This window comes from Arvicanthis niloticus, chromosome 9, assembly GCF_011762505.2.
Source record: "Arvicanthis niloticus isolate mArvNil1 chromosome 9, mArvNil1.pat.X, whole genome shotgun sequence".
Taxonomy (NCBI): domain Eukaryota; kingdom Metazoa; phylum Chordata; class Mammalia; order Rodentia; family Muridae; genus Arvicanthis; species Arvicanthis niloticus.
In genome coordinates, this window is record NC_047666.1 from 3522383 (window position 1) to 3548230 (window position 25848).

Below are 25848 nucleotides of genomic sequence, written 5' to 3' on the forward strand. Positions count from 1 at the left end.
TGAAGTGTCTGATTCTCTCTCACTCCAAATTGTTCTCCTTTACTGTCCTAATTGTTCTGACTAGAGCCAAGTGTCTTCTACCTAATGTCAACTAATCTGTTGCTTTCTGTGTCTGCCTCTAGTCTTTTATATGTCTTACTTCTAAGCCACAACTTCAGGTCACGCCTTTAATCATGCCCTTAGGTCTTGTCTCTAAATCTGATCTCTACACTTCTAAGTCACACTCTTAAATTACACACCTTTAATTTCACACACCTTTAATCTCACACACCCAAGGTATCTAAACCAAGATTATCAGAGTGTGCTGAGCTGTTGTAGGCTATTGTAATCCAAGTCTTATGTCAGGGTATATGGCTCAAGATGGCTGCAAAGCTGATAGCCGCTTTCTGCTAAAAGTCGGCCCCCAACAAATAAATATATAGTGCATATGTAATTATTAAATACACTATATACTTTAATACAATAAAAGCATAGCATTATTATTTTAGAGCCTAGTTCAGCTGGCAGAGTACTTTCATGGCATGCACCAAACCTTTGGTTCATCCCAGAATTTGGGAGACTGTCTCAAGAAAATTATAAATACATAACCATTCTCCTCTACAGAGTAAAATTTGAGGCCATTATGGGCTACATGACATTATAGCATCCAAGAAAGGAGTAAAAAAAAAGTTATAATGCTATTACACAATTATAAATACAGATAAGAGCAATAATAATAATATTCTCTGTAGTTTTCCTCAAGCATTTTATATTTCTGCTTTGAAATACTAGAGCAAGATGCTATCATGATGCTTTGATCTTTGAACATGAATACTACTATTATAATTTTATAAAAATAATTTTACAAAATAAGATTATTTTGTATCAGGATTCACTAGCTATTTGTCAGATACACTAGTTAAATTCAGAGCCCCAGATTATACAGATTGTACATTTTTTTCATGGAATGTGATTGCCTTTCCCTCAGTATTTATTTGAAAGTCAGGCATCTTCACTGATAGACAAACACAAAGAAGAGCAGGGACATTATAGAGTTGAATAAAGTAAAATACACCCACTGGGTGACAATCACTGCATTAACCTAGACTTGCATCTCCCATTTTCCTGAAAAATAAACTTTTGTCACATCCCAAATTTTAATTGAAATGACATGATTGATATAATTTTCCAATATATTTGTCTCATGTCCTGGAGTGATTGCTGGCACTCTTTAGAAAACATTAACACATCTGTAAAGGTATTTTATGCTAATGATTCAGCATCATTTGTTTTTCATATTTGTTATTATTAACTTAATTTTAATCTGTAAAAAAGTCAATTGCAAAATAAGCTTATGATAAGTTAATTTATTCTTGTGTCTACTAAAGATTTTAAATCTGTTTTTTTAATTAAAAATGGAAATGATACTCTAAACCTAATTTAGTGTTTAAGAATGATTAAAAGAGACATTTTCTCTTGATGGTATAGCCCCTGCTTAAGTAACGCAAAGTCCAGTGAAAGTTGGATGTTTCCCAGTGGACCCATCCAAGAATATTTGGATAACTGTGACAAATCATGTTTCATAGATGCCAAGTCTATGTGTGCACGTGGTGGAAGAGGCTTCATTATGCTTCTTTTAATAAGAGAATTTCTAATTTCACTAAGGTCATCAGATTAAGTTGTGAAACTCTACCCTCACAAGGCAATCATTTCCCAAATTTCAAATATCTACTATCACTATGAGAATTCAATGCAAACATGAATTATAGAGTACACATCCATTTGGACTGACATAGTTTTTATCTCAGAGTATAAAGGAGGACCAGTCTTGTTTTTTCTTAAAGGGTTTTCTATCTACCTCATTCTTCTCAGGGTGTTCATTCATTCATTCTCATTTACCAAGTCAAACTCCATTTAAAGTATATCTTAGATATTCACTCAACAAACCTTTCTTACACATCGCCTGCTAATATTTTTAATTTATTTTTTATTTGATATTTTATTTACATTTCAGATGTGATCCTCTTTCCCCATTTGCCCCTACCCAGGATCCCCCTATTCCATCTTTTACTCCTCCTGCTTCTATGAGGATGTGCCTCTACCCACACACCCACTCTCACCTCCTCACCCTTGAATTACAGCACACTGGAGCATCTAGCCTTCATGGGACCAAGGACCTCCTCTCCCACCTATGCTCAACAATGCCATCCTCTCCTACATACACAGCTAGAGCCATGGGTCCCTCCCTATGTGCTCCCAGGCTGGTGGTTTATACCCTGGGAGCTATGGTTGGTTGCTATTGTTGCTCTCCGCATGGGACTGCAAACACTTTTAGCTCCTCAGTCTTCTCTCTCACTCCTCCATTGGAACCATTTCTGCATTCATGGGATAAAGCCTACTTGATCATGATGGATGATTGTTCTGATGTATTCCTGGATTCGGTTCACAAGAATTTTATTGAGCATTTTTGCTTCGAAATACTTAAGGAAGATTGGTGTGAAGTTCTCTTTCCTTGTTAGGTCTTTGTGAGGTTTAGGTATGAGCATGATTGTGGCTTCATAGAACGAATTGAGTAGTGTGCCTTCTGTTTCTATTTTGTGGAATAGTTTGAAGAGAATTGGTATTAGGTCTTCCTTGAAGATCTGATAGAATTCTGCACTAAAACCATCTGGTCCTGGGCTTTTTTGGTGGAAAAACTATTAATGACTGCTGCTATTGTTTTAGAAGTTATGGTACAGTTTAGATGTTTTATCTGCTCCTGATTTAGCTTTAGTACCTGGTATCTGTCTAGAAAATTGTCCATTTTATCCAGATTTTCCAATTTTGTTGAATAAAGGCTTTTGTAGTAGGATCTGATGATTTTTTGAATTTTCCTCGGTTTCTATTGTTATGTCTCCCTTCTGATTTTACTAATTTTGATACTGTTTCTGTGCCCTCTAGTTAGTCTGGTTAAGGGTTTATCTATCTTGTTGATTTCCTCAAAGAACCAGCTCCTGGGTTTGTTGATATTTTGTATAGTTCTTTTTGTTTCTACATGGTTGATTTAAGCCCTGAGTTTGATTATTTCCTGCCTTCTACTCCTCTTGGGTGTATTTGCTTCTTTTTGTTCTAATGCTTTCAGGTGTCGTCAAGTTGCTAGTGTATGCTCTCTCTAGTTTCCTTTTGTAGGCACTTAGAGCTATGAGTTTTCCTCTTAGTACTGCTTTCATGGAGTCCCACAAGTTTTGCTATGATGTCTCCTCATTTTCATTAAACTCTAGAAAGTCATTAATATCTTTCTTTATTCCTTCCTTGACCAAGTCATCATTGAGTAGAGAGTTGTTCAGTTTCCATGTATGTGTATGTGGGCTTTCCATTGTTTCTGTCATTATTGAAGACCAGCCTTAGTCCGTGGTGATCTGGTAGGATGCAAGGGATTATTTCAATCTTCAAGTGTCTGTTGAGGCCTGTTTTATGACCAATTACATAGTCAATTTTGGAGAAGGTACCATGAGGTGCTGAGAAAAGGGTATATTCTTCTGTTTTAAGATGAAATGTTTTATAGATATCAGTTAAATCCATTTGGTTCATAACTTCTGTTAATTTCATTGTGTCTCTGTTTATTTTCTATTTCCATGGTCTGTCCATAGCTGAGAGTGGGGTTTTGAAATCCCCCACTATTATTGTGTGAGGTGCAATGTATGCTTTGAGCTTTAGTAAAATTTCTTTTATCAATGTGGGTGCCCTTGCATTTCGAGCATAGATGTTCAGAATTGAGAGTTCATTTTGGTAGATTTTTTCTTTGATGAGTATGAAGTGTCCTTTCTTAACTTTTTAAATTACTTTTGGTTGAAAGTCAATTTTATTTGGTATTAGGATGGCTACTCCAGCTTGTTTCTTGGGACCATTTTCTTGGAGAATTGTTTTCTATCCTTTTACTCTGAGGTATTGTCTGTTTTCACTGAGGTGCATTTCTTGTATGCAGCACAATTCTGGGTCCTGTTTATGTATCCAGTCTGGTAGTCTACATGTTTTATATTGGGGAGTTGAGTCCACTGACATTAAGAGATATTAAGAAAAATGAAAGTTGCTTCCTGTTATTTTTGTTATTAGAGGTAGAATTATGTTTGTATAACTGTCTTCTTTTAAAGTTGTTAGAAGATTACTTTCCTATTTTTTTCTAGATTGTAATTACCCTGCTTGTGTTGGAGTTTTCCATCAATTATCTTTTGAAGGGCTGGATTTGTGGGAAGATATTGTGTAAATTGTGTTTTGTCATGGAATATCTTGGTTTCTCCATCTATAGTAATGGAGAGTTTTGCTGGTTACAGTATCCTGGGCTGGCATTTGTGTTCTCTTAGGGTCTGTATGATATCAGTCCAGTATCTTCTGTCTTTTATAGTCTCTGGTGAGAAGACTAGTGTAATTCTTATATGTCTTTCTTTATATGTTACTTGACCTTTTTGCCTTACTGCTTTTAGTATTTTTGTTTTGTTTTGTCTTATTTTGTGCATTTGATGTTTTAATTATTATGTGATGGGAGGTATTTCTTTTCTGGTCTAATCTAATTGGGGTTCTGTAGGCTTCTTGTATGTTCATGGATATCTCTTTCTTTAGTTTAGGAAAGTTTTCCTCTATAATTATTTTTTAAGATATTTACTGGCCCTTTAAGTTGGGAATCTTTACTCTCATCTCTACATATTATCCTTAGGTTTGGTCTTCTCATTGTGTCCTGGATTTCCTGGATGTTTTGGGTTAGGAGATTTTTGCATTTTCTTTGACAGTTGTATCAATGTTTTCCATGGTATCTTCTGCACATGAGATTCTCTTGTCTATCTCTTGTATTCTGATGGTGATGCTTGTGTGTACAATTCCTGATCTCTTTTTTAGGTTTTCTATCTTCAGGGTAGTCTCCCTCTATGATTTATTGTTTCTACTTCTATTTTTAAATCTGGAATGGTTTTGTTTAATTCCTTTACCTGTTTGCTTGTTATCTTGCAATTCTTTAAGAATATTTGTACTTCTTCTTTAAGGGTTTCTACCTGTTTACCTGTGTTGTCTTGTATTTCTTTAAGGGAGTTATTTATGTCCTTCTTAAAGTCCTCTATTATCATCATGAGAAGTAATTTAAAATCTGATTCCTGCTTTTCTGGTATGATGGGGTGTCACGACTTGCTATGGTGGGAGACCTGGGTTCTGATGATGCCAGGTAACCTTGGTTTCTGTTGTTTATGTTCTTGTGCTTGCCTTTCTCCATCTAATTAACTCTAGTGCTACCTGTACTCACTGTCTCTTACTGGATCCTGTTTTTCCATTTATCTTGCTTGTGTCAGAACTCCTCAGAGTCCAGATATCTCTGTAAACCTGTGATCCTGAGCTCCTGCATGGAAGAGCCCCTGGGACTCAGGCTGCCTCCTGGATACTGAAATCCCACTTCTCTGAGTACAGTGGTTTCTTTAGTATGGCTCAGGATCAGGTATCTTCATGGGAGCAGACCAGCTAGGTGTCTGCTGCTCTGAGTATAGTGGCTCCTCTAGGATGGCTCAGTATATGGAGTCTTCATGGGGGCAGACCAGCTAGTTTTCTGCCCCAGACAAAAGGATCAAGCAAGGTGAGGAAGGGAAATGGAATTCTGGCAGGCAGGGTTTGGGTGGCTGATGGGTCTGAGTGCCTCAGGCTCCCAGTTTCAGCTATGGATTGAAGGGTTTGTGGGAGAAGGTTCTTACACAATGCTCTGAGTGCACTAGCTCCTCTAGGGTGGCTCAGGTTCTTGGGTCTTCACAGAAGCAAACCAGCCAGGTGTCTTCCCAAGCCAAAAGGCTTGTCTTTTCTAGTAAGTATTTTTTAAAAATGCCGCTGGTCAGACTGACTATCTAAGCTGTGGCAGCTCTGCCTAGCTCAGCCGCTATGTTGTGTGGCCAGAGGCCATTTACTTGCCGCAGATAGAAACGGCCAGCCAGAAACACCAGCCCTGCCACCCATGAGATGCCAGTGTGGGAGATGGCTCTGCCAATCTTCTATGCTGTCTCTTCAAGGCTGGGCATTACCCAGACCATCCCGCCAACTATGCGGGCTTGGTACAAATGAGAAGTTAATGCTTAGATTATCCAAAGGCTTATATATTTAGTAATGATCAATAACAAGATGCCCTTACAATCAGAAGTGTAACCCAATACCCAACCTAGATATACCAACTATCTTTGACTGCTACAGACAAGCAAACATCAACCTCCATGTCCCCCCTCTCTCGTTCTCTGTCTCTCCCTTAGCTCCTCCTCTTCCTTCTCTTCCACCTCTCCTTGCTCCTTCTCTTCCTCTTCTTACTCCTCCTCTTCCTCTCCTTACTCCTCCCAACTTAGCTCCTCCTACACTTGTCTGTTAATTTTAAAGTGGTACTGCATTAGTCACTCTCCTCATTGTTGGAACAATATCTCTGACATAATTGAAGTAGGTTGTATTTTGTGTCACAGTTTTAGAAGGTTAAGTCTGTATTTCATTGGCTTCATGTGCTTGGGGAGACTATACATTAAGAGTGTGAGAGACGACATACTTCACATCACAGCAAACAGGAAGTAGAATATAAGGAGCTACTGGGGACCAGAGAAGACTTTCACTGTGTATCCTCAGTGACTACCTCCTTGAGCTAGGGCATACTACCTAAGGATTCTACAACCTCTCAGGATATCATCATATAACATTCAATATCTGAGGTTGTAAAACAGTGGTTCTGAGCCTTCCTAAGGCTTTAATATAGTTCCTCATGTTGTGATGTCCCCAGCCACAGAATTATTTTTGTTTCTACTACATAACTGTAACTTTGCTACTGTTATAAATCATAATGTAAATATGTGATATGCAAGAAAACTGATACAAACCTCAGTGGGGTTGCAACTCACATGTTGAGTACCAGTATTATAGAGGGTATTTCACTTTCAAACCATGAGGAGTACTCTTCTGGCCACACTTAATAGACAATCCCCTTGTTCAAAGTTTCCACAGGCAATTCAAGTCACATTAATGTAAATTAAATAGCATGGGGCCTACTGTAATGCATGTAATATTTACATTTTTAGCTACATTTCTTCTAAGTAAATGCACTGTGTCTACTTGATTAGTATGTAGTAACCTAGACATTCAGTGAACCTAGGGCCACCTTTATCAACACTGATATATTCTGCTTTGGAGTGCTTTTCATGGTCAATGAAAAAACTAAATGTGAACATTTATCTCCCACTATCACTTCTACAATCATTCGGTTCAAACTATATTTCAAGAGCCTCAGATAAAAGAGTAGAATCAAGTAAATAATGACAACATAAATTTAAATAGAGTTTTGTCTTGGATAGTGAACTGTTAAGCCCATGAGATCTCTAGGACAAAATGGCCATGGTTTACTCCATATGTGTCTGAGGTGCCAAAGGAACCATAAAATTTAGAGATGAAGTTGCAAAAATTACAAATACTTCAATTATGTTATTAGCACTGCAGATAAAATGTTTCTTTGCAACAGTAACATCTAACTCCTTTTTTGTATTTTTGGATACTTTATTTATTTACATTTCAGATGTTATCCCCATTCCCAGTTTCCCTCTGCAAACCCCTATCCCATTCTTTTCCCCCTGCTTCTATGAGAGTGCTTCCCCACCCACCCACCCACCCACCCACTCTCATCTCACTGCTTTGGGATTCCCCTACGCTAGGGCATGGAGCCTTCATAGAACCAAGGGCCTCTCCTCCCATTGATGCCAGATAAGGCCATCCTCTGCTATATTATGCATGCAGCTGGAGCCATGCAAACCTCTTTAGCTCCTTCAGTCCTTGAAGCGACACATAAAAAAAGTGTAACCATGAGAAACACACACACATACACGTGTGAGTGTTTGTATGTGGGGGGGGGTGTGTATGTGTGCGTGTGTTTAAATATACTTGGTGTAGTTGATAGAATATGGTGGTGGCTTTCTAATATATATATATATACATATATATATATTGTATATAATATATATATATATATATATATATATATATATATACACAATCCTGTCCAACAACTTATACAATGTTCTTTACAATTTATGTGGAAGAGAAAGAAGGCACATGACTTACTGAGAATCTTGGACTTTTGGAAACTCATCTCAAATTTCATGCTATAGTTTGCAGGAATTATCTCCCTGTGTGGCCTAACAAGTACCAGCAAAGGGCAAACTAACTGCTCAACTAATGTATAGAGTCACAGTTTGTAAACATGTAGACCTTCCTCCCTAGAGAAACAAAAGTGCTTTTACACTAAGCTGAATGACATGAGGAACCTGCAATTTGCAGACAGATGTCAGGGGACAATGGCGAATAAATCCACGTGCCTTTCATGCTACCTGACACATAATCATGAGCGCACAGAGATAGCTGTGAGGGATCGATTAGTGGTAAGTGACAGCTCCCTTCTGCTGCCAACTTAACTTCATCGAGGTAAAGTAACAAATTAAAGACTGAAGACAAAACATTAAAATCACCTTACAATGAATTGAGAGAAATACACTACATCATAACAATCATGAGTTTAGCTGGCTCCCGTCAAATACACTTAAGTGGAATAGATATTTTAAAACAACAAAACAAAAAAAGCCTAGTTTAATATCTCTGGAAAACATATTTGCAAATGAGTATTTTTAAGAAAATAAAATCATTACAGGCACTTAAAAAATGAATGCTTACAAATGGTAACAGGTTTGCAGATACACTGTAACTGCAAAAGCTTCCAAGGAGCACCAAGTATTCAACAATGAATATCATACTTTAATGCACTGTTCAGGATAATGCAATAACACTTTTAAGACATATGTATTGAGGTCTTCTGCAGACAAAGCACATATGAAAGTGAAAGCAGCCAAGAGGGTCTCCCCACTTGGCTTAGGGATGTTAATCCTATTACCAGTGAATGCCATTACTTCCAAGTAGAGTACACAGGGAATACCAAACAGCAGCTTGCTGTGAATGAATTCTCCTAGTCTCCTTGTGCTTCCGTGGAACTGAGTAGGACTAGGTCAGGAGGGAGTCTGGTGTAAGGTAGGGTATAACAGCAGGCTACCCAAGTTGGGCCTGAGGTTCCAAAGGAAAGAGAAAAACTAGGAGAGGAGAACAGTTCAGACGAAGAATCTCTACCATATTCAGTCTACTCTGAAATCCAATCTGAATTAAATTGGGACAATCCGAAGAATGAGATGCAAACAAAGAGCACAAAATCATGCAGATGGGAGAAGCTGAATCCCTTGGCTGAAATAGCACAGTTGCAGGACAAGAAGAGATGCACCAGTCTCCTCTACTTACTTGAACTGTGCAGTCCTTACAGCAAGCAATATGAAATCACAAACCACACCCAACTGCAAAACCAGGCTGCTGTTTGTCAATATGTGAAGGAATAGGAAAAATGAGACAGGGAGGCAGACAAGCTCCACCTTCATAGGATCAGCCTGCTGGACTGGATCAGCAGGGGTCCTCAGCTCTTACTTGGGTGAGGGTTGAGCACATGTAGAGGACTGGGAGACAAGAATTTGTACATATACATACACAAGGGAGCTACAAGGAAGTTAAAGCTTTGTGTGTGTGTGTGTGTGTGTGTGTGTGTGTGTGTGTGTGTGTGTGGTTTAACTGGTAGAAGAGCGGGTGTTTTTCATACTCAGGCATGTTGTTTCTGCAAGGGAAATGAAACAGTTTGGTCCCCAACTACTATTCTTCATGGCTAGGGGTTGTTACTCAGCTGTCCTGACTCAGTTCCTCATGACCTGAGGTTATCATTCATCAGAAGAAAGACAAAAAATGTATACTGTCTCATGTGCTATATGCATTAGCAAAAAAGGTACTACAGAAATCATTGTAGTTAATATGCAGAGCAGGAGGAAATAAACATAAAGAGATTTTTAAAAAAATAAATAACGGGGCTGGAGAGATGATTCAGTGGTTAAGAGCATGAATAGCACCCACAGAGGGCAAGAATTGATTTCCAACACTCAGGTGACACCTCACACCTGTCTTTAACTATAGTGCAAGGAGCTTTAGTACCTTCTGGCCACCATAGGCACCACACATGAACACAACACACATACACGACAGCAAAACAACACTCACCTACCTAAATTAAATAAAACAAACCCTTTGTAAAGGACCAGACAGAGGGACATGTAAATAGGCAAACTAAATTCAAACTCAAGAAAGAAAATTACAAAGATCAGAATGGAAGTCAATGAACACGAACAAAACAGCAAAGCAGAAAATCAATGAAATCAAAAGAGGTTTCTTTGAGAAAATTGATAAATTGCTTAACAATTAGGCAAATTGATCAGGAGCAAAGAGTTATGTAAATTACCACAGGAAATACTATAAATCCCTTAATGTAAATAAACTTGACAATCTAAATGAAAAGGAAAAGTTCTTTAAGGTGTACAATCTACCAAATCTCACCCAGGAGAAAATGGACTAGCTACTTCATAACTACCTTAAATAAAACTTTGTAGTTATAAAGTTAGATTCAAAAAGCTTTGCTGGTGAATTCTAACAAGCATTTAAGTAACATGTGGCCCTAAGCGCACACACACACACACACACCCCTACATACACTTCTAGAAGGTTGAAACGGCTGTGTCTACATTCTAGTATTTACAGAAATATCCAGCATCCCTGAAAGGGCAGTTTAACATTTGGAATACAATTAATTTAATAATCACTACTAGCTAACTAAAAAAAATTTATAGTCATTAATAGCTCTGTGGAAATATCTTAGTAAGGTTCAACATTCATTCTTTTTATAAACAATTTTGTAAGATGAGCACATCTTTATTTCTAAAATTTAGGACAGAGAGGCAGGGGGATCACTGTGAGTTTCAGAATGGATAGGGCTACATAAAGAGACCTTATTTTAAAAACCAAAACAAAACAATTTTTAAATAAAAATATAATTATCGTTGGCCTCTTTCCTTTCCAACAACAATTTTCATGAATAACTTCCCTACTGTCTTTCAAAGTTATGTTTCTATTTTCCATAAGTGCTGCTGTGGTGTGTGTGTGTGTGTGTGTATGAGAGAGAGAGAGAGAGAGAGAGAGAGAGAGAGAATCTACTTAGGCAGTGTAAGTAAGGTCTGAAAAATGGTAACACCTACAGATAAGCTAACCTGAAACAACAACACAACTCCAAAACTACAAGCAACTAAGAAATATTGGCAGTGAGGAGAAAAGAGTTTTCCCAAGAACATCTCTCTAATTGATTATCCAATAACAAGTGTCTAACCCCAAAATCATGCTAGAAATAGCATCAGCATTAATTCCTAATAAAAGCTCTCAGCATCATGAGTCGTGGGAAAACTAGTTCCAGAAATAAAAGCAAACTTTCTTACCATTATAAGGGGTACGATCAAAACACCTGACAAGTTTTCTTGTCAAAGATTAAGGGGAAAAAACTAAGAAAACAAACAAACCAAAAACCAAAGCAAGCAAACAAACAACTAAGCCAATCTATACAAGATTTATTCAACATTGGCTTCTTTGTAACAGCCAGTCCAGTAAGACATGAAAAGAAAAGAAAACAAAATGAACAAACCTACAATTATAGCATGTGTAAAGGAAGATATAAAAGTGTTGTTAGTTGAAGACGATACTACTGCATATACAGAAAATCTTACAGAATCTACAAACATGGGAAGCTTGTACACATGTGACTAAGTTATAATAGAAAGTCACAGTATAAAAACTTAAGTTCTTTTGCATTTTAAAAAAAATAGAAGTCAAAAGTGCCACTTGCAATCTGTATGAATGTATAAAGTACTCTGTAATATATTTGAAAAATAAAATTCAAAATCTACACCTTCAATATCACAAAATATCAGTTAAGATAATTCTTTTAAGATTAAAATAAATGAAGATGCTATGAAGAGTCTGTTTTTAAATCAGAAGGTCAAGGATTGTTAATATCTCAGAACCACTTACTTATGTAGACTACTGAATTCGTAATATACAATAGAGGTCACATCATAGCAGCACAGTGTGCTGAGTCATAGGAAATCATCATAAAGAGATGTGGGTATGTGTAGATAGGGAAAGGCTTGTAGTAATTTCATGTATCATGAGAATATGTTCTCTTTCCAACCTATTGACAGTTATTTGGTTTTGATTTTGAAGTAGGATTAGATTTTTAGAACACTCTATTTTCCTCACCAATATTCTTCTAATGCTAATTTCCACACAGCTATAGTTAAGTTATGGTGAACAATCTGTTAATGTAATGCATACTGTTAACTTAATTATATTGTTCATGGATCACTAGCTTTTTACATATAATTTCTATTCTCTCCTAGTCCTGCTGGGGTACCACATTTTATTTGTCTGTCGTTCATCCTTAGTCTTCTTCAGTTACAATAGTGTCTCCACCTTTTGTTGAAGAGTTTTCAAAACATTGGAATGGTGTAATGATTTGGGAGGTGGGGAGTAAGCTGAGAATTGTTCAGTCATATTACCTTGGCAAGTTTTATCAATTTCATTAGTAAGACTGTGTGAAGAAATGGAAGTACATTTCAGTGAAAGAATAGTTTCAGGTTAGTAACTGGTTAGTGTTAAGCACACTCACATAGAAAAGCCGGTGGATGAAAGATAACAGTAAAAGTGACCTCTATGTTTTAATAATGTTACTGTACAAAGATGGCCATGATTGAGAAACAAAGTGAACAGGTTACTAGTTATTTTTTCCCACATACAGAAACTTAAACACATTGTGTGTGTGTGTGTGTGTGTGTGTGTGTGTGTGTGTGTGTGTTTTCCTTTGAGAAAGAGCTTCACATATCAGGGCTCCAACTCCTTAATGAGCTAACCCTAATTTTGAACCTCTGAACCTATTCTCTCTTCCTCCCAACTGCTGGTGTCTCAGAACTTTACCACCATGCCTGAGTTTCTGGGGCTGAAGGCTTTTTACACACTAAACAAACATTCTACTAACCTAGCTACACCTGATACTCAGTGTATCTTTTACACACAGTGTAGCTTTTAGAGGATGATTTGGTATATATTTCCATAGGATGTAAGTTGTTAAAACAACTTTGAAAACAAGACTTTTGCTAATATAAAGAATAACATTTTTGTATTATCCTAATTCACTTTTGACATATATGGTATATTTGCTTGTATGTGTGTTTGTCTATTCAGAGACACATATGCATACAGGTGTATGTACACATGTGTAAGCAAAATGTGATAACCAGTGTCTTTCACTGTGGCTTTCTTATTTTTAGGCTCTCTGGTGTTTCTGTGGTGTTCATGTGGTAGTCTGATAACATACACAGCATTATTTCATTTTTTTTGTATCTGTTTAGATTTGCTTTGTGACCAACTATATGTTCAATTTTGCAGAAAGATCCATGAGATGCTAAGAAGAATGTATATTCTTTTGAGTTTGGGTAAAATAGTCTATAGATATGTTAGGTCCATTTAATTCATAATGTCTACTAGTTTTGTTATTTCTCTTTTTAAGTTATTTTTTTTTCTGGATGACTTGTCGGTTGTTCAGTCAGGGAGGGTGTTGAAATCTTTCACTACTAATGTTTAGGTTTCAATGTGCTATTTAAGCTTTAGCAATGTTTCTTTTATAAATGAGAGTCTCCTTGTCTTCAGGGCATAGGTGTTCAGAATTGAGATATCATATATATATATATATATATATATATATATATATATATATATATATATATTCCTCCACGGTATCTTTTGAATAGTTTTGTTTGAAAGTTTATTTTATTAGAATGGCTACTCTATCTTGCTTCTTGGGTCCATTTTTCCAGCCCTTTATTCTGAGGTAATATTTATCTTTATTGCTGAGTTTCAGGTGTGTGCAGCAGAATGATGAATCCTGTTTTCAAATCCATTCTCTTAGCCTATTTCTTTTTATTGGAGAATTGAGTCCATTAATGCTGAGAGATATTAATGACTAGTAATTGTTATTTTCTGTTATTTTGATGTTGGTGTTGTTAGTTTGTGTATGTGTGAGTGTGTATGTTTGTGTGTGCTTCCCTTATTTTTGCTGGTATGGAATTACTTATTTCCTGTATTTTCTTGGTTGTAGTTATGCTCTTTTGTTGGAGTTTTCCTTCTAGTTTTTTCTTTAGGGCTGGATTAATAGATAGATATTTTTAATTTTGAATTTGTTTTTTTGAATTTGAATTTTTGCTTTCTTCACATCTGCTAGTAGAATTTTGCTAGGCACAGTCATCTAGGTTAACACTTGATGTTTTTTAGAATTTGCAAGACATCTGTCCAGACCAATCTCTATTGAGAAGTTGGGTATAATCTGATATGTTTACCTTTGTATGTTACCTGCCCTTTTAATATTTACTGCCTTGCTGCTTTTAATATTTACTTTGTTCTGTAGATTTAGTGTTTTGATTATTATGTGACAGGAGGATTTTCTATCCTGAACCAGTCTAATTGGTGTTCTATAAGCTTCTTGTATGTTTATTGGCATCTATTTCTTTAGGTTTGGAAAATTTTATTCTGTGACTGTGTGGAAACAATTTTCTGGTCCTTGGAGCATGGACTCTTCACCTTTTTATTATTCTGAGGTTAGGTCTTTTCATGGTATCCCAGATTTCCTGGATGTTTTGGGTCAGGAACTTTTTTAGATTTAATATTTTCATTGGTGTATCAATCTCTTCTATTGTATCTTCTAGACCTGAGATTCTCTCTTCTGCCTCGTGTATTTTGTTGATGATGCTTTCATCTGTTCCTGTTCTTTCCCTAGGTTTTCCTTTTCCAGGATCCCCTCAGTGTATTTTATGTGTGTGTTTTGCTTCTATTTTCACTTTCAGGTATTATGCAACTTTATTTATTTCTTTCACTTGTTTATTTGTATTTTCCTTTAATACTTAAGGAAATTATTTGTTTCTTCTTTAAAGACCTCTACCTATTTGACTGTATTTTCCTGTATTTCTTTAAGGGATTTATCCATTTCCTCTTTAAGGACTCTATCATCTTTATAAGATTGGATTTAGGGTCATTTTCTTGTATTTCAGTTGTGTTAGGATATCCAGGACTTGCTGTAGTAGGGTAGCTGTGCTCTGAAGCTGTCATATTACCCAAACCTTTGTTGTTGTATTCTTTGGAGGACCTTTAGCAATCTGGATGGCTTTGGTTCCTGGATATTCGTGTTCTCCTAGGTATTGGAAGCAGGTTTAACCTAGATTGTCCTAGTGTGGCAGGCCTCTGATGCATATCCTTGGATTGTATGGATCAGAAACTGTAGGTCTCTATGATTCAGGAGCCATAAGTTTTATGAAATTGAGCAGAGCAGTGGCAGGAAATGGAGGGCAAGTGGAGATAGCACTCTGTTTAGGTCAGCTTGGTGTGCCCCAGAGGACTCAGCAAGCAGAGAAGATGGGCTGGGAAGAAAAGCTAACCTGTATGGTTCAAGCTCAACAGGTCTGATGTGGGGGGAGCAGAGAGGTGGCAGGAGAATGGAGGTCCCCCTGTGATAGCAGGCTGCTCACGGCAGCTTGTTTTTCTACAGAGGACTAAGTGAGCAAGAAAGACAGGTGTTGGTTAGGGAAGCTTACCTGTATGGTTCAATACCTGCAGGTCTGCTGAAGCTGAGAAGAGATATGGATATGAGAGTGAATGTGGGAGGTGACAGCAGGCTACTCAGGGCAACTTGGCTTGCTCCAGAGGACCCTTATATCTTTAAATAGGAAAATCAATACCATCTATAACATCAAAAATAAAATCTATAACATGATGATTAAAGTTTCAAAGTTAGAGGTACAGTCCAGTGTATCACTCTTACCAAAATCCTGTTTAGTCTTCACTCTCTGTTATGTTAGATTATAAAGATAAAACTGGGCTTTTAACAAAGATAACATTTTCCATTCACCTGTTCTTAGATTTCCTTGCTGCATCATCTGCCAACTGAGGATCTTCCCTGAGTGTAGAGCAGGGAGGGTTTTTCTTAAGACAAGCTGATCTTCTTTAACTCTAATTGTTGGAGGAGAAAGGATTTCTAACCTATACGAAGTGGAATGCTACAGCATGGAAGAAGATGACCACTTAGAAAATAATTTCCAAACTTGAAAAGCTACAGATGGTGTCATGGATTTAACATGCATAAATACAGAATTAGTGCTTGGGTGACACTCTCATTATTGCCTAGCCCACAGCCCCTCTCTGTGTACTCAATAAACTTGTCTTTAAAACCAAAACCAAATAAACAAAAAAGAATCACTAAAGATAGATACTCTATATAACAGGAAAAAGGCTAAAAATGATTTGTGTAAGTTCTCCTTTAAATTATTTATAAACACCTTTTATAATGCTTAGATAAAACTATATAGAAATCAATATTAGTTGATAACTTTACATTTCTTCACTTGAAAGTTGTTTTTTATTTTTTTTTTAATAACTGTAGTCTGTTTTAATGTTATTTTCATTGGTTTTGGGGCAAATATTTGGAAGGCACCAATAAATTTTTGAGATACTCTTTGTGTATTGGAAATCAAATTAAAATTTTAAATATGAAATTCAGCCAAATAATCTCTTTCATAATGTAAGGCAGTCTAGCTAATATAACCTATAGTAAATGATTCTTGAGAACAAATGGCTAAAGCAACTAAAAAAGACACCACCCATAGGTAATATAATTTTATGGAAAGGCAAGCAACTGAAAGCTATGCATTTAATTGATATTTAAAGATTATTGAGCAGAGAAAATAGTAGTGAGAAACCCTAAAGTTCAGTCTTTCATAATGTAATAGTCTTTCTTTTGGTGCCCTAACAGGAATTAATGGGCAAATTTGGAAAAGTAGTCATTTTTCATTATTTTGGAAGCTGAGAATTTCAAAATCAAGACACTAAAATGTAGGAAGGTCTTTCTTACTTGTCATCTAATAGAAAAAGGATACAGAGAGAGAAGGACAAGAGAGAGGACAGAGGTACCACATCTATTATTTTAGAATGATTAATTTTCAACCTTAAATCATTTCTGAAGATAGAATCTCATGAAACTATTAGGTCCCCTAAGAGTCAACCTCCGACAATACTGCACTTAATACTGGGGATTACGTTTCTACATGCTTCGTACTTCTTACTTTTAACATCATCTTATCCACTAAGGAGGGGAAAACCTAAGGTGCATAGCTTTAGAAATAGAAACAATAGTGTATGTGAACATTATTTGACTTGAAAAGTAGAATTAAACAACCAGCTTCATTTCTATAACTGTTTGTGCCCAAATGTGACAACGTGTTGCTGACTGCAAATGCTGATATAAAAATAATTTTTTAAAAGGTGTGCTCTTTCAGCAATTAGAACATGTTCCAAGCATCTCTGATGTAAAATCTCAAACAGATGGAGTTATGAACCAAGTAGCTGTTGCATATGGTCGGGGTGTATTGATGTAGTCACATATGTAAAAATCACATAGCTTAAAATATCAGTGAATATGACACTGAGAAGTCCTTGGCTTCAATGGGGAGACACACAGAGGCTCCTGTGATCTTCCCAACCCAGTTCCCACCACTTGCTTGGGTTCTGTTAACTGAATTCTGTGGAAACAAAATTAAATGATCCCACTGTTTGAGCTGTTAAGATTTGAAATTCCTACCAAACATAAACTGTCTTTGATCCCCAGGTAAGCCTATAAGTTTATACTTTCTTTTCAGATATGATGGTTTTGCTCCCTACAATAGCCTTCTTCTAGAATAAACAGACCAAGATCAAGGCATAACAATTAGATTCCTCTGTGTTTCAACCCCTTGAAGAATCAGCAGTAGGTTTCCCTAGAGACACAGTGTTTCATGTAACTCAATGGAACTGTTTTGGGGCCAACCAGTTCCAATCCGACTGAGCAGGTAACCTTTTTCTTCTGACTTTAATGAGACTACATTGATGCTAGCTGATTTTTGTCAACTTGACACAAACTAGAGTCATGAAAGAAGAGAGGACCTCAGCTCCATCAGATGGGACTGTAGGTATGTCTCAGAGACATTTACCAAATGGTTTGGGAAGGCCAAACCCTCTGTGGAAGTTATCATTCCTTAGGAACTTGGTCCTGTGCTGTATAAGAAAGTAAACAAAACAAATCATGGCATGTAATCCAGTGAGCAGAGCTTTTCTGTGCTTTCTTCTTCAATTCTTAAGTTCCGTTGTATTTGATGATATACTGTAACCTATAAGTAAAATAAATTCTCCAAGTCCCATTGGGTCAGTGTTTCTAACAGCCAAATATAGACAAATTAGAGCAACCTGTTTCTTTTTTTTTTTTCCAGTTCTGACAATATACAAACTCTAGAACCTTTTTTCCCAATGGAAAACTCTGTCTGTTCTCAGCCACATATAATTTTGAAGTAACAGATGAAAAAATCTTTTGTTTGCTTTCTATGATGAAAGGTAGAAAAAATCTTGGGTCATTACTTAGCTCCAGAGTTTCCTTCATTTTGTACATGTTAGAAATTTTACAAGAAGAAGGAATATTCAGTACCCACAGACTGTAACTCTCCAGTCTCTCCCTATTAGAAATTATATAAAATGATTTTAGTGTTTTTTTTTTATTTAATGAGTCTCTGAATCTTCTTCTAGAATGCTGTTCTAGGGTGCCACCTCATCAATAAGACACGGCATAGCAGTTATAGCTGCTTGCCACTCTTCAATTGCATGATCTCTAAATTACAATTTCAACCTGATGCATTTTTCTATTGTTTGATGATTCTTATTTTGATCATATATAGATATTTCAATTACTCCTGCTAATATGTGCAATAGGATGGTTATCCTAAACAGTGACCTTAAAATAATTTATAAGTCATCTATGTATTACACATAGGAAGAGATAAGGATAATAATAAAATAGAGACTAAGTATAGCAATACATAAATATAATATCAGCACCTGGGATTCAGAATCAGAAGAATGAGAAGTTCAAGGCCATCTTGAACTAAAACTTTTCAGCCTAAAGGCTATCTTATGAATCAGTTTGTCTCTGTGCTTCACTATGTCTATCCCTATGGATAAGAAATAAGGTAAAGAGAATCTTGGAGGAGTTAGAAAAGAGTATCATTAAAATATAAGAAAATTAATTTAAAAGTATATTTAATAAATAAGATAGCAAGCTGAACAAGGCATGGAGAACAATCCAATTGGTACTGATCATCCATGCCTTCTGCTTCAGTAGCTGGCTCTGTGACCCTGCCTTGAGTTCCTGTCCTGATTTCCTTTGTTAATGGACTCTCATGTAGAAGCATAAGATGAAATAAAACCTTTACCTTACCTAAGATGTGCAGTAACCAATTTTGAAGCTATCCATGATTAAAATGTAATTAACTTTGTAAATTTATGCTTCTAAAGAGTGAAACCAAACAGTTTTCTTATAATCTCATACATGAAAAAAATATAACTAACATATAATGAAGTTTTTTTTCTTGAAAATTAGAAGTTCATAACTTCTGTGGTTTACGTTTTAAAACTACTCTTTAATTGGATACTTCTAATGATTATAACATCTGATATAAATCCAGTTGTGTATACATTAAAGCACTTCTCTTATACTAGATGAGCCAAGCTTTTATATAAAAATTTTAAATATTAGTTGTATTTGCATTTGTGAATCAGTAATGCTTTCTTTACCATAGAAATGAAATAAACTTTTGACTTGGCTCGTTGCATACATTCTTTGTAACTATTGATGAATCTAAATTTCTAATAGTTTCCTGGATGGTAAAATTACGAACATGAAAAGAATATGTAATATTTTTTCAAAAACTTTAACCTGAACCTCTTATGTTCTATGTGCATTCCTCCCAAATGTCATTGCCTGAAATGATTTGAAGTCCACTTAACCTCTTATGAGTCAGTGCTTGAAAATATGTTCACAATGACTATGTATTGACATAATATGCATATAATTACTCACTGATAATAACAGTAAATACACATGGTACTCACATGCTTAGCTTTCAGCTTGCCCTTCATACCAGCATTCATTAGATTGCCAATTAATTACATAGAAGAAGTTAGCCTTTTTTTTCTTTAAGTTTTTAATAATTCTATAAACCAATAATATAATATAATAAATTCCAAATTCTGAGGTCAGCCTAGACAGTCAAAAATTTGAAATAAAAGCAAAATCAGTTATTACAGCTAATTATTTAAAATATAAATATTTGACATTTTTTTGAATTTGCTCTTAAATTTTTCTATTCTTTAGACACTGGCATGCTGAACCATTAATTATCTCTTTAAAAATACATATGCTGTGTGTTTATATTTGACTATCTTTATATTAGATCTAGTTTTTATTGTAAAGTAAATGAATTTACATACACAGAAAAATATAAATAAATGCACATCAATCAATAAGTAGATAGTAGCAACTGCAAATTGTTCATTTAGATGCCAGAATAGGATTATTGGTAAGATTTAGAATTTCATTTGTCTGTCAATTTTTTTTCTTAAGGAAAAAATGACAAAAACATTTCATTTTTTCTAGTTTATTGAGGGAGAAAATGTCATCCAGTGTGGCGACCCATGGTGGCCAAAAATTTCTCCTTCCAACTCTTTGTCTACCTTATGGCCCACCACTTTAAACATTGGCTACTTTCTAAAATATTGCATTACATACTAGGCAGGTAGTCTTCTGAATCATGAAACAATAATTATACAAGTTTAGCTGCTAATTGAATTTCTACACTATGAGAGAAAATGGTAGATGCTGGTTTATTTCTAATCCTCGAAATAATCTGTCTTGATTCATGCCTCTTTGTCCTTTTAAATATGGCCAGATTGAGCCGAAAGAAGCTTGCGGAAAACCATAGAGCTAAGGGAAGCAGAATTATTGAACTGCATTTTATCAATTCTTAATTAAAGGAATTTTCCCATTCAGCATGTTTATGTATTTTTAAAAATTGTACATTCACATGACTCTGTAAACCATTGCTTCTCAGAACGGAGAAATCATACAAAACTCACTTACCTTGGCATTGCTGTGCTCTCTTGCAGCATGTGAACTTATGAACCAGGGCATCTTGGCTTTGGTCAGCTCAATTGGTTGCACATCAGCTGGGTCTCTCCAGTCTTTGGCAGATGCCATGCATATCCCCCACCTCTTCATTCAGCGTTCAACAGCTGGGACACCAAGAAGTGGCTGTGGCCTCACCCGGAGCAACAGAAATGATGACTATACTCTTTCAGTTCGTCCACCTGTCTACTTGAATGAAGTCATCCTAAGAGTAGTCACAGAGTATGCATGGCAGAAATTTATTATCTTCTATGACAGTGAATACGGTAAGTGTGTGCGGTCTGAAGAGTTTCAAAACGTAATGTTTCCTTGAGAGGCAACTTTATTAAATCCTGAAAGATATGAAGGAACATACTAAGATCATTTATGGTTTTTTTGTTTCCAATATACTTCACAGCAACAAACAAGTAAAATATTTTCAATGCTATTGAGCTTATGCTTTATATTAAATAACTTTGAAGTAAAATGTAAACATAAACACCCGTTGGAGTGTATACGACACACCTATTGTTGTGTTTTATAAAAAGATGAGAAGAGAAGGAATAGGTTTGGTGGATGTGCAGTCAGGTGTGGGGGAAGAGGGAGCCTCTGCAGGCACATGCTGAGGCATCACTTCCCCTGAGAGATCAGCCACACATGGTGTAGTATAGAATAAAGTTTATTCAGGCCATAGCAAGGGGAGTTAGGAGAGTAGTGGAGGTAGAGAAAAGCAGAGAGAAAGAATAGAGAAGTAGAGGCTGGCCATGAGCACATAGAGAGGAAGGGGGGAGGGAACAAGAGGACAGAGTGAGAGCAAGAAGGCAAGAGAGAAAGAAGGGACAAGCAGCCCTTTTTATAGTGAGTCAGGCACACTTGGCCCTTGCCAGGTAACTGTGGGGCAGAGCCTAGACAAAATGCTAACACCTATTACCCCAGCACTTATAAAGCCAAGGGAGAAAAGTAGAGTCAAACACAGCTTGGCTACTAGCTAGACATTGTTAAATAAATAAATAAATAAATAAATAAATAAATAAATAAATAAATCTGCACCTAATGCTCCAGTTAAAAGTTTTTCCAGTTAAAAGTTAAAATTTAAGATACAATGTATCTTAAATTTTGAAATAATAGGAAGTTAAAAAGAAAGTATAAATGTACTTTCTTTAAAAATGTATAATTCTGTGATGGTAATAATGGTGGTGGTTGTGGTAGTGGTGGTGGTGGTAATAGTGGTTTTGGTGGTAAATGAAACCAGGGCAAATCCTAGAACAGTGATAAAATACAAAGTCGTTTAATTTAGTGACTAAAAAATATTTGTTTAGACACCTATTTACTTAATGTTTTACTCATTATAGTTGACAGAAGTAGAAAATATTGTCTGCGAGCTTTATTCAGTATAAAAACTGCAAACTAGTATGAACCAATATTTCTACACTCTGGAAAAATCCTCACTGTATCACACAGTTTCCCAGAGTGCACTGTAAGGTGAGGGAAAACCCATTTGTCTCAGAATCTTTACGTGTGATAATATATCAAGAGGAAGTAATATTTTTTTCATTCTTTTCTGCAGTTCTTCATTTCCTACGGAGTTTAAAGCTCTTTGATTGTTGTTTTCCTATTTTTGAGAGTAGGAGGAGAAGTATCTGGAGCTGGATGTCCTCAAATGAGAATAAATTTCCCCCCATGAAGAATTCACTTACAAGTGTGTTTCCCTTCACGATTCTAAAATGTTTCTGTTCTGGGTCTTGTTTATCCGTTTTTATGAAAAGAATGTTTTTCTTGGCAAATAAGTAAATAAGGATGGAAAACAAACAAACATTCAAAGCAATCCTTTCTTCTCATAACCGGGCTTCAACTGTGAGAGTCTGAACAGTAACAGACAAGTGGATTGCAGCACAAAGGAAACAAAGCTGAGAACCAGCAGGTTAGCAAAAAATCTGGCAAGCAGCAAAGGAGAGACCCCTGGGGCCAGCCAGGAAGGGCACAGGAGCACTTCCATTTAGGCCAAAATAGTCAAAGTAGCCTGGCCTTTTGGCAGCCACAATCCCATTGAACTCAATGGGCAAACTTCAGCCAAAGTCTGTGGACTCCGTAGAAACACATTTTTTTTGTCTCTAAGACGGAAGCCAGTACTTTTGTTGCTTAACTCGCATTATTTAGGGGTCACAGAGTAAGGATTAAAAGCCTGACATGAACAAAAGAAACAAAAAGAATATTACAAACAATTGGCTCATCAGCAGAAAGATAAATCACCAGGCAAGTGTGAAACACTGCCGAGATGGTATTTAAACATACCAACTCTCTGTAGAGTCAGTATGCTCGCTGCTCTTGTCTGCTTTCCCATTACACTGTGCTCTGTTTTGACATTAAATGGGATTCACAGCCTCTGATCAAGTGTAAGCTGAAATAATCAAAGTTTAAAATCCAGGTCGTTAATGGAAAACAAACGGGTCCAATAAACTACGCAGCAGAAAAGTGATTTTTGATGAAGACTCTTTCTCAGCGTTAAAATGAAAAATTTAGTCTTTGATTGTAAAAGTCTGTAGGATAGAAAATCATTTATTATCATTTATTTTCAAATCCTGTTAGAATTAAGATGGGGTTCTCAAAAGAGAAGACATATTATTGACGAGCTGAATGCTGTCCTGCAAGTGTTCACTTGGCACACAGTGGTAGTCATCTAACACTTGAAGTCCTCTGTTCTTCAGTAATGTCTTGGGGTGCATAAGAAGCTATTAACAGCACCAAGATTGAATGTATTTCCATTTAAATACATGGTTTGATTAGGAATCAAAACCAAAACAGCGTTTCCTTCTTCTCTTGATAAACTTGCTTTGGACTTACTTAATTTAGAGTCATGAAAAATGGCCCTGCTACTATCCTCAAGATTTTTTCCAATAATAACAATTATTTAATAAAAGGAAAAATTTTCTTTTAGTGCCTACAATAAATCTTGTTAGCAAAAAATTATGCTGGGGTCCAAGATAATAGCAATCTCCCAGAGAGTTTGTACCTAGAAGAGGACTGTCATCAGAAATAACATTCTAAATGCATTAGACTTGACTTTTATCTTGATTGTCAGAAGTTGCTTCTATCAATGAATGGATTAAGTATCATTAGTGAATAAAATCAGGCAGCATGCTGAAAGCCATAGCTATTGGAGGTGGAGTTTGCTTAGAATAGTGTGTGTGTGTGTGTGTGTGTGTGTGTGTGTGTGTGTGTGTGTAGATAGATAGATGGATAGATATAGATATAATATAGATATATGAATATACATTATTTTAATATATACATATTATATAGATGTATAGATGCATATATACACATATATCTTTTATAGAGAAAAGCAGAGTGTATGTTTCAGGCTTCTCTAACTAGTTGATTAATGAACTTTTCTTCTGAACTATTTAATTATGTTTAAAGGTAATCTAACAAAGAAAATCCATATTATTGATTCTATGTAAATGGATCAAAAGGTTTGAAAAGTATGGATGCTTTATTTGAGGGGATTAAGTCTTTATTTTCCAAAAGGCTTGAAAGGGAGGCTGTGTGGCTAAGCTTTGAACAATGTGTAATGTACCAGGTAGGAATTAAAATGTGTTTCAGAATATATGTTTACCTTCGATTACTAAAACCCTTCCAGTCAACAAGACAGAAGTTGTTTATAGGTCTCTTGTAAGAGGAAACAGTGAGTTCAGTTTTCAGTGATTGAATGTTGGTGTAGTGTAATGAGGACTTTACTTTGGGCAGTAGTGATGAGCAGGCTCTCTGGGTAGACTTTGATCCTGGTTACTAAGGTTAGGGAATTTCTTGGGAGGTAGCATACATGACAAGTGGGCACTTTAATAGAGAAAAATAGTATTAGGTCTTATCAACTGAAAGATTTAAAATTGCTCATTTTGGTTGCCAAGAACTAGAATACGTATTTTATATTATATCACTTAATGTGCCAAAAATACAATAACAAAGACTATCAGTTGAGAATATTTGCGATATCTAACCACTTTGCTAAATTCTTCAAGTGTATGCATTATCTTATGAAACCCTCATAGTCACCTAAGAAAATTGTTAATATTAATAGTATGTCTATAAAAACAACACATTAAGTAAGGCAATGCCAACAACATCAAAATAAATTAAGAATCCCCAATACGATCATCAGTGGTCTCTTCGTTACTCCTGCCTTTGGCCACTATTATATTTAGCACTATAGTAATAGAATATGATTAATTCCTATTAAGTTAAAAACAAAAGCTAAAAATAAAAAAATGAAAGACATGTTCACTGATCATATACAATCATCTTCTTTAAAGAGACACAATGACTTCAAGCCTAAAGATTTTATGTATATTTATAATAACTTAAACAAAAATCATACCACATTTTAATTAGAAAGATTTGATGTTTTTTAGAACTAGAGAGACAGAACAGTAATTAGAATAAAAAAATAACCTAGTCCATCATTATCAATAACAGCTATTTGTATACAATAACCATTGTCACAGACCAGAGAGAGGATCCTAATTCTCATGGAACAACAAGCAGCATGAGTCTTGTGTTAATGTCAGGTGGTTTTACCATCAAGTCCACCAAAGTTTGTGAACCAAACCAGCTCAATGCATGTGATGAAAGCTTGCCTGTACTAAGAACTCTTCGTGAGAAAGTATATTCCTCCAACATCACTTTTCTACTGCTTATTTTTATTGGACTGTTTTTTGTTTGTTTTTTTGTTTTGTTTTTATTTTTTGTTTTTGTTTTTGCACTAAGGATCTGGATTTTAAACATTCATTATTTCAGCATACATATGATCACAGGCTCCTCCTACCTAGAGAGTACTTCTGCTTTCAACGTGCAGAGTGCCCTAAGAGCTTCTTAGAACATAGCTG

The 25848-nt window shown here is 35.9% G+C and overlaps 1 protein-coding gene across 2 annotated transcripts in view; it reads left to right on the top strand.

Moving 5' to 3' along the window:
* The window catches only part of Grid2 (glutamate ionotropic receptor delta type subunit 2), a 1355396-nt gene that overhangs the window by 614259 nt on the left and 715289 nt on the right, over positions 1–25848 (top strand). For both annotated transcript variants that reach the window (XM_034512535.2, XM_034512534.2), the window contains exon 3: positions 20968–21252. In XM_034512535.2, the coding sequence (XP_034368426.1) occupies positions 20968–21252 (285 nt within the window). The remainder of the gene's footprint in view (positions 1–20967; positions 21253–25848) is intronic.